The sequence below is a fragment of the Rattus norvegicus genome, chromosome X (genome assembly GCF_021556685.1).
Source record: "Rattus norvegicus strain SHRSP/BbbUtx chromosome X, alternate assembly SHRSP_T2T, whole genome shotgun sequence".
NCBI classification, from domain to species: Eukaryota; Metazoa; Chordata; class Mammalia; order Rodentia; family Muridae; genus Rattus; species Rattus norvegicus.
Genome location: NC_141554.1, coordinates 113,302,997 through 113,311,658, shown reverse-complemented (window position 1 = coordinate 113,311,658; position 8,662 = coordinate 113,302,997). Strand labels below are relative to the sequence as shown.

The 8,662-nt window shown below is 39.8% G+C and overlaps 1 protein-coding gene across 3 annotated transcripts in view; it reads right to left on the bottom strand.

Moving 5' to 3' along the window:
* Nucleotides 1-6,434: 6,434 nt before the first annotated feature.
* Vsig1 (V-set and immunoglobulin domain containing 1) overlaps nucleotides 6,435-8,662 on the bottom strand; it is a 33,576-nt gene continuing 31,348 nt past the window's right edge. For 2 of the 3 annotated variants that reach the window (XM_087599838.1, XM_087599839.1), the window contains one exon: nucleotides 6,435-7,876. In XM_087599838.1, coding sequence (XP_087455964.1) covers nucleotides 7,489-7,876 — 388 coding nt within the window. In that variant the 3' untranslated portion in view covers nucleotides 6,435-7,488. The remainder of the gene's footprint in view (nucleotides 7,877-8,662) is intronic. The other variant, NM_001037784.1, reaches the window with a different exon arrangement.

The following is an 8,662-nucleotide window of genomic DNA, read 5'->3' as shown; positions in this document are numbered from 1 at the left end:
ATGCTGGGTCCTCTTTACATATCCAGCCTGTTAGTCTATGTCTTTTTATTGGGGAATTGAGTCCATTGAGGTTGAGAGATATTAGGGACCTATGATTGTTGTTTCCTGTTATTTTTGTTGTTAGAATTGGAATTATGTTTGTGTGGCTATGTTCTTTTGGGTTAGTTGAAATTAGATTACTTTCTTGCTTTTTCTACGGTGTAGTTTCCCTCCTTATGTTAGATTTTTCCATATATTATCCTTTGTAGGGCTGGATTTGTGGAGAGATATTGTGTAAATTTGGTTTTGTCATGGAATATCTTGATTACTCCATCTATGTTAATTAAGAGTTTGGCTGGACAAATACAGAGGCGAATGCCAGCAGCAAACCACTGAACTGAGAACAGGACCCCCGTTGAAGGAATCAGAGAAAGAACTGGAAGAGCTTGAAGGGGCTCGAGACCCCATATGAACAACAATGCCAACCAACCAGAGCTTCCAGGGACTAAGCCACTACCCAAAGACTATACATGGACTGACCCTGGACTCTAACCTCATAGGTAGCAATGAATATCCTAGTAAGATTACCAGTGAAAGGGGAAGCCCTTGGTCCTGCTAAGACTGAACCCCCAGTGAACATGATTATTGGGGGGAGGGCGGCAATGGGGGGAGGATGGGGAGGGGAATGCCCATAAAGAAGGGGAGGGGGAGGGGTTAGGGGGATGTTGGTCTGTAAACCGGGAAAGGGAATAACACTCGAAATGTAAATAAGAAATACTCAAGTTAATTAAAAAAAAAAGTTTGGCTGGATATTGTAGCCTGGGCTGGGATTTGTGTTCTCTTAGTGTCTGTATGACATCTGTCCAGGATCTTCTGGCTTTCATAGTCTCTGGTGAGAAGTCTGGTGTATTTCTGATAGGTCTGCCTTTACATGTTACTTGACCATTTTCTCTCACTGCTTTTAATATTCTTTCTTTGTTTTGTTCATTTGGTGTTTTGACTCTTATTTGATGGGAGGAATTTCTCTTCTTGTCCAATCTGTTTGGAGTTCTGTAGGCTTCCTGTATGTTTATGGGCATCTCTTTCTTTAGGTTAGTGAAGTTTTCTTCTATAATTTTGGTGAAGATATTTGCTGGCCCTTTAAGTTGGGAGTCTTCACTCCCTTCTATACCTATTATCCTTAAGTTTGATCTTCTCATTATGTCCTGAATTTCCTGGATGTTTTTGAGTTAGGAGATTTTTGTGTTTTGCATTTTCTTTGAAGGTTATGTCAATGTTTTCTATGGTACCATCCGCCCGCAAGATTCTCTCTTCTATCTCTTGTACTCTGTTGTTAATGCTTGTGTCTATGACTCCTGATCTCTTTCCTAGGTTTTCTATCTCCAGGGTTGTCTCCCTTTGTGATTTCTTTATTGTTTCTATTTTAATTTTTAGATCCTGGATGGTTTTGCTCAATTCCTTCAACTGTTTGTTTGTGTTTATCTGTAATTCTTTAAGGGATTTTTGTGTTTCCTCTTTAATGGCTTCTACTTGTTTATCTAAGTTGTCCTGTATTTCTTTAAGGGAGTTATTTATGCCCTTCTGAAAGTCCTCTATCATCAACGTGAGATGTGATTTTAAATCTGAATCTTGCTTTTCCTGTGTGTTGGGGTATCCAGGACTTGCTGTGGTGGGAGAACTGGGTTCGGATTATGCTAAGTAGCCTTGATTTCTGTTGCTTAGTTTCTTGTGCTTGCCTCTCACCATCTTGTTATCTCTGGTGTTAGTTAGTCTTGTGGTCTCTGACTAGAGCTTGTACCTCCAGTGGACCTATGAGCCTGTGATCTTATGAGTAGCAGGTCTCCTGGGAGACCAGTTCTCTCTGGGCAGGATTTGGGTCTGGAGAGCTGTGCCACAGGGTTAATTCCAGGACATGCAGATGAACCACATTTTCTTTATCCATTCTATTGAGGGACATCTAAGTTGTTTCCAGCTTCTGGCTATTACAAGTAAAGCTACTATGAACATAGTTGAGCAAGTGTCCCTGTGGTATAGTGGGCATCTCTTGGGTATATGCCCAGGAGTGGTATAGCTGGGTCTTGAGACTGGACTAGTCCTGATTTTCTGAGAAGCTTCCAAATGATTTCCAAAGTAGTAGTACAAGTTTGCACTCCCAACAGGAGTCAAGGAGTGTTCCTCTTTCTCTACATCCTTGACAACATGTGCTATCACTTTAGTTTTTTATATTAACCATTCTGATGGGTGTACGATGGAATCTCATATGTGGTTCCACATTCCCACATGCCTGCACACGATGTCAGAGAAGGCAGGCCAAAGTCAACAATGGGTGGGATCTGTAGTCTTCTCCTTCCTTCTGCAGTGTCAGACCTCACTATATGCCAGACAGAGGATGGTGAACGAGAGTCTGGGAGGAATAGAGTCCACAGGACTCCAGTCTAGCCCAGGATTGTTATATCTCTTAGAGAAGGAATGAAGAGGTTTGGGCAGTCAGTGTGGGGTAGGTGGATAGGGTCCTGGATGCCCAGATGTCTGTGGCATCAGTCATGGCAATGTCAGAAGCCAGCGTTCTGATGTAAGCCTCTGTGAGCAAGGAAGAGCCTGCCCAGGATGATAGGTCCAAGGAATGCTTCCTGGGAGAGAGCCTTCCCCCATTTGTTACAGGTCAGTAAAAACAGCTAGTCTCTGAAGACCCTTGGTGAAATAACTTGTGCACTTTATTCCATGTGGACAGGGACTATATGAACCCTGGGAAATGGGATGAGTTTTGGGGTAAATATTTTATTAGCTGAGGCTAAGATGCTAGTGATGCTCAATTTGCATGGGGAAGTATTTCAGGTGCTGTGCTATGTGACTGGCTGCCATTGATCACCTAGTTGTAAGCCATGGTTACATGCCCAAAGCAGGCATGGAAACAAGGAGGGAGTTTAGCTCTACTCTTGCCATCTCAAATCTTTGAGATTTCCAGGGTTTGAGCATGTTCCACCTTGCCAGTCCCATGCCCATTCTTCTGTTGGCATGGTCCGCATGCCCTACACTCCTAGTCATTTTGATTTGTATTTCCCTGATGATTACAGATGTTGAACATTGCTCTAATGCAACCATTAGAGATTTCTCTGTTGACAATTTTCTGTTTAACTCTGTGCCCCATTTTTAATTGGGTTATTTGGTTTATTGATGTCTAGTTTCTTGAGTTCTTTATAAATTTTGGATATCAGCCCTCTGTCAGAGGTAGGGTTTGTGAAAACCCAGAAGTAAGCCCACACACCTATGGAAACCTTTTTACTTTTTACAAAGGAATCAAAACCATACAATGCAAAAAACCAGAAAACATCTTCAACAAATGGTTCTAGACAAACTGGATGTTTCCATGTAGAAGAATGCAAGTAGATCCATATTTATCACTCTGCACAAAACTCAAGTCCACATGGATAAAAAACCTCAGCATAAAACCAAATACACTAAATCTAATAGACGAGAATGTGAGAAATAGCCTTGAACCCTTTAGCACTAGAAACAACTTCCTGAACACAACACCAATAGCTCAGGCACGAAGATCAACAATTAATAAATGGAATTCATGAAAACTAAAGTTTCTGTAAGGTGAAAGACACTGTCAAAAGGAAAAAACAGCAGCCTACAGGTCCCTAGTTACATTCAGGTATCTTGTACCTCAAGACCGAAGTGTTAAGACAGAAAGTGGGGAATTATAACCAGCTTAACAGGAATGAAGATATTCTATAGAGACACTTGTCTTGTCCAATCTATCAGACGATTGAAACAATGGATTCCAAAGAAGTGGGAATATCCCCAGGAATCTTATGCCGTAGGAGAAAAATGGGTCCAGTCAGAGAGAAGATATGTCACCCAGAAAGAGATTTCACACAGTTCTAACAATTTAGGAGACCACCTTCAGGATAAGCATGAAGCCCAACAATGAGTCAGTCATAGGCAAGACCACCTTTACTAGAGAGTGTGTGTGTGTGTGTATGTATGTGTGCATGTGCATGCATGCTCAAGCATTTGTGTCCCTTTATTTAAATTTTAACCTCGCTTCAAGACACTAAATACAAACTTGGGGGATTCATTGGATCTCTTTGTTCCTCTTCCCAAAGTAGCCACATTGAATAAAACTTTTCTGCTTTCTACTCTTAAAGAAAAAAAAAACAAATACTTCTAAAGTGGATTAATTTATCAACCTGGTGAGAACACTGGATAATAAAATTTCACATTCATCAGAGAAGAATAGTTACAGAGAAGCCAGGACTGAAAAGACTAGGGTAGATGTAATTCCTCAGAACTGAATCTTGCCTATATCTACCCCAAGGCTCAGGGAACATATTAGAAGAGGGGCCCATACATATACAGCCACCAAACTAGATAAGATGGATGAAGCAAAGAAGTGCAGGCAGACAGGAGCCGGATGTAGATCTCTCCTGAGAGACACAGCCAGAATACAGCAAATACATAGGCGAATGCCAACAGCAAACCACTGAACTGAGAACGGGATCCCCGTTGAAGGTCTAAAGACTATACATGGACTGACCCTGGACTCTAACCTCATAGGTAGCAATGAATAGCCTAGTAAGAGTACCAGTGGAAGGGGAAGCCCTGGGTCCTGCTAAGACTGAACCCCCAGTGAACGTGATTGTTGGGGGGAGGGTGGTAATGGGGGGAGGGTGGGGAAGGGAACACCCATAAAGAAGGGGAGTAGGAGGGGTTAGGGGGATGTTGGCCCATAAATCGGGAAAGGGAATAACAATTGAAATGTAAATAAGAAATACCCAATTAATAAAGATGGAGAAAAAAAAGGAGAAGGGAACAGAAAGAATGTAAGAGCCAGAAGACAGAGAAGACTGGAATGATGTCCTCTGGATATGATAAGATCACAGGACTCATAAACACACAGCAGCTGTGCTTACCTGCACAAGACCTACGCAAGAGCAAGTCTGAAGGCTGTCAACATTCTAGCCTAAAGGAGAAAGGGGCTCATGAGCTCTTCCCCTTAAATCAAGATCTATAGACAGTTCATGGCTTCTTGGGGAGGGAGAGCCAGTTTTGAGGCCAGTTCTGATAGGTTGGCCATACTCCAGTGGCTGGCCTCACACCCAGGAGTATATAGGCAGCACAAAAATAGACTTGATGGGTTATATTTTAAGGGGCATGAAGAGGAGAGGTGATGTGAGGGTGGATCTGAAAAGCACTTGAGGGAGTAAGATGGAATAAATACTACCAGAATACATTTTATGAAATCACCAAATAATAAAAGTATTATATTAAAAACATAAATCAGGGGTTGGGGATTTAGCTCAGTGGTAGAGCGCTTGCCTAGCAAGCAGAAGGCCCTGGGTTCGGTCCCCAGCTCCGAAAAAAAGAAAAAAGAAAAAAAAACATAAATCAATTGCATGTTGATACCTTATGTGTAATAAGGATTTTCAATGGTTAGGGATCCACAGTCTTCAGCAGACTCTCAAAGTGATCTGGGATTTCAAAAAGATGAAAAGAAATCATTAATCCAACTCTTCATCAGCATTCATCAGGAACAGTTCTGCTAAAGATGGCAATATTTAAAACCCCCAAAAGCGACCTCCTCCCTAGTCAGCACTGCTCCATCAGAAATTTGAGGATAAAGTCATTGACTATTACAGGTCAATCTCTCTTCCTATGATTTACCTCATAACAGAAATGGAGAAGAAAAATAAAATGCAGCTACTTGGCTGTTATAGCAAATTTAGGATTAGTTCAAAATATCTAAAAGTGAGGTCATTCTCAGGAACTTGAGAAGTTTGCTTCCTTGTGCACAGTAGGTACTATGAAGCATGGCATTGCATTATAGTTCCCGTTGTTCCTGTACCATCAGCCACTATTTATTTTGGCATTGCATTATATTTCACCTGTCAATAGAAACACTGATGCTTCAAAAATCCCCAAGAGTAGCTACCAATTGACACATCAAAGAAAATACTCAAGTATATTTTGATATCTCTTTTCATGCTTGGTGCAAGTAATAAATATTAGTTAACTTCATTTCACCTTAAAATGTCTGCAGACTCTACCTCATTTGATAAATAGGCATGGTGTATACAGAGAAAAATTTGAGTTAAAATCCTTTATATAAATCCTAGATGTGACAGAGATCCTCTGAAAAGTATTTTCTCGAGAAGGAAGTCAGATATGTACTATAGGATACCATTCATATCAAGATCAGGAAAAAGAAAAGCTAATGTTTAGAAATAGAAAACAGATCAATGGTTATCTTGGTCCAGGGCACAATGGAATTGAAAAAAGAGAGACGAGGAAACACTTTGGGCTGTTGGAAACCATCTACTTCTACATTGGTGTGGTGGTTTCATGGGTGTGTGCAACAGTCAATACTCATCAAATTTTACAGTTAAAATGGATACTACATGACAATAAAGTTACTTATTAAATAATTTCTTAGTAATCACTAAATGAGATTTTATTGAGGCATATTTATTGAACCTTAAAATTATATTTCAAATACTATTGATTACACAAGCTAAAAAAGTAAATCTATATGTAACTTTCTTCAGAATGGTATATCAGTGAAAAATGACCATGAAAAAGCCTTTTTAAAGTGGAGAAAGGATTTTATCAATGCATTCACTTACTGCTTATCATTTATATAAGAGTGATATTCCCATCAACATGGACTATAGACACAGTAGCACAGAGTATTTAAATTGTCAGTTTAGATTATCTAAAGTAGACGAAGTTTTCATCTGGAAAACCATCCCAGTCTTCTGCCATAACAGATAGCATCCAACAATAATAACAGAATAGTTTATTCAAAGCTATATTCCAATTTGCTTCCAACACCAATACTTTATGCTCACCGAAGAAAAAGTGTATTCTAAATGGTTTGCTTGTGCACCATTTTGTAGTGAAAAATAAGTTATAAAAATGCTATGCTCAAATGTTGGACACTGAAGTGATTTGTTAAAGATCTAATATGATAAATTTTAAGACTTAGTTTTAAATTATATGTACCAATTGATACATACTTTCATATTTTGGGGAAATGATTTTTTCTAATTTATGGGCCAATGGTGCTAACATTTTTTTTCTAAGTGGTAAATACAAATGAAAATGAACAGGGAAGATGACCAATCTTAAAATTAATATTCAATCAAATTAGCCCTATCTTATGATCCATTACAAAAAATGACTATAAAATACAGAAAATACTTTTGCAAATACTCTTCCAAGTAAATCAGAAATGAACCATTGGTCTCAGCCTTGTCATTTGTTATAATACATATTAGTACAGTTTTAAGTAACCTATACTAAAAAGGCAAAAAACATAGCATTTCTTTACTAGTAACCTTGATTTCTTTATTTTGGATTAATGGTTGGAATGAGCATGTTGTTAGATGAACATTGTCCATGATGGTCGGACAAACTGGGGGCTGGTTAAGTCCATCGAATTTTAAAAGCCAGGAATGGGTTCTTTACTGGGAACTGCCATACTTCAATGCCGTGCCTTACTGTTTATGCCTTAACTGTTTCCTTTTCCTCCTCACGCATAGGCTCAACTATTACTCCAGACTGGGGGTCGGGCTCAAGCTCTGACTCAAGCTCAGGTTGAGGCTCAGGCTCAGGCTCAGGCTCAGGCTCTGTCTCCGGTTCCAGCTCCATCTCTGGCTGCAGTTGAATCTCCGTCTCAGGCACTGGCATCGGCCCTGAACCCTCTGGTTCAGGGTCAGGCTGTGTGGCAGTTTCCAGCGGGGGATTAGGCTCATATTCTGGCTCCAAGACTGCAGTGGTAGGTTCAGTGTTGTGGCTGGCATGGATGGAAGATGGCAGAGTTCCTTCTAGCTGGATGCCACCCGCTGGAATAGCCTCATTTTGTCGGGAATGGTGTACTTTTGTCATTGGCCTATAAGAAAGAATCACCAGAAAAACATTAGGGAAGATCCACACTTGGAAATTTCACATGAAGCCATACAATGCAGCCTTAGTATCAAATACACCCTAATGATCGATTCCCAACCTTCGTTTAATATAGTGCCTTCTTTTGTGGTGACCTGCAACCATAAAATTATTTTAGTTTCTACTTCATAAATGCAATTTTGCTACTGTTATGGATCATAATATAAATATTTTTGGAGATATAGGTTTGCTAAAGGGGGTCACAACCCACAGGTAGAGAACCATAGGTTTCAAACATCTGCTCATTCTGACATTTTGACCTGCTGTCAGACCATGTGTGTCTGTTCTGGAGTTGAGAAAGGGTTGATTTCGACAATATGAAAGTCCAAGAAAGACACACCAGCACTTAAAAAGCAGAAAACTAAAATTGAAAAAAAGAGTCTGAAAAATTAATAAGGTATTTGAGGGCCAATCCATGACTCAGTTGGATCTCTATCTCCAACTCCTTGGTACTTGGATCCTGGTTCCTTTTTGGAATGAAGAAGATGGAAATCCAGGGAAGGGTGCATCAATTGTTTATCCAATGCCTACTGGTTTTCCATAAAAATTTGCACAGGATAACAGTATACATATTAGCAGGTTGTATTTGGGAATATATGCATACAAATATACATATCTGCACACCATAACAATTCATGAAAACCATGGGGCCATGAATTTGAAAGAGAGCAGAGAAGCATATATGGGAAGATTTGGAAGGGGGAAATGTCATAATTAGAATCTCAAACAAATA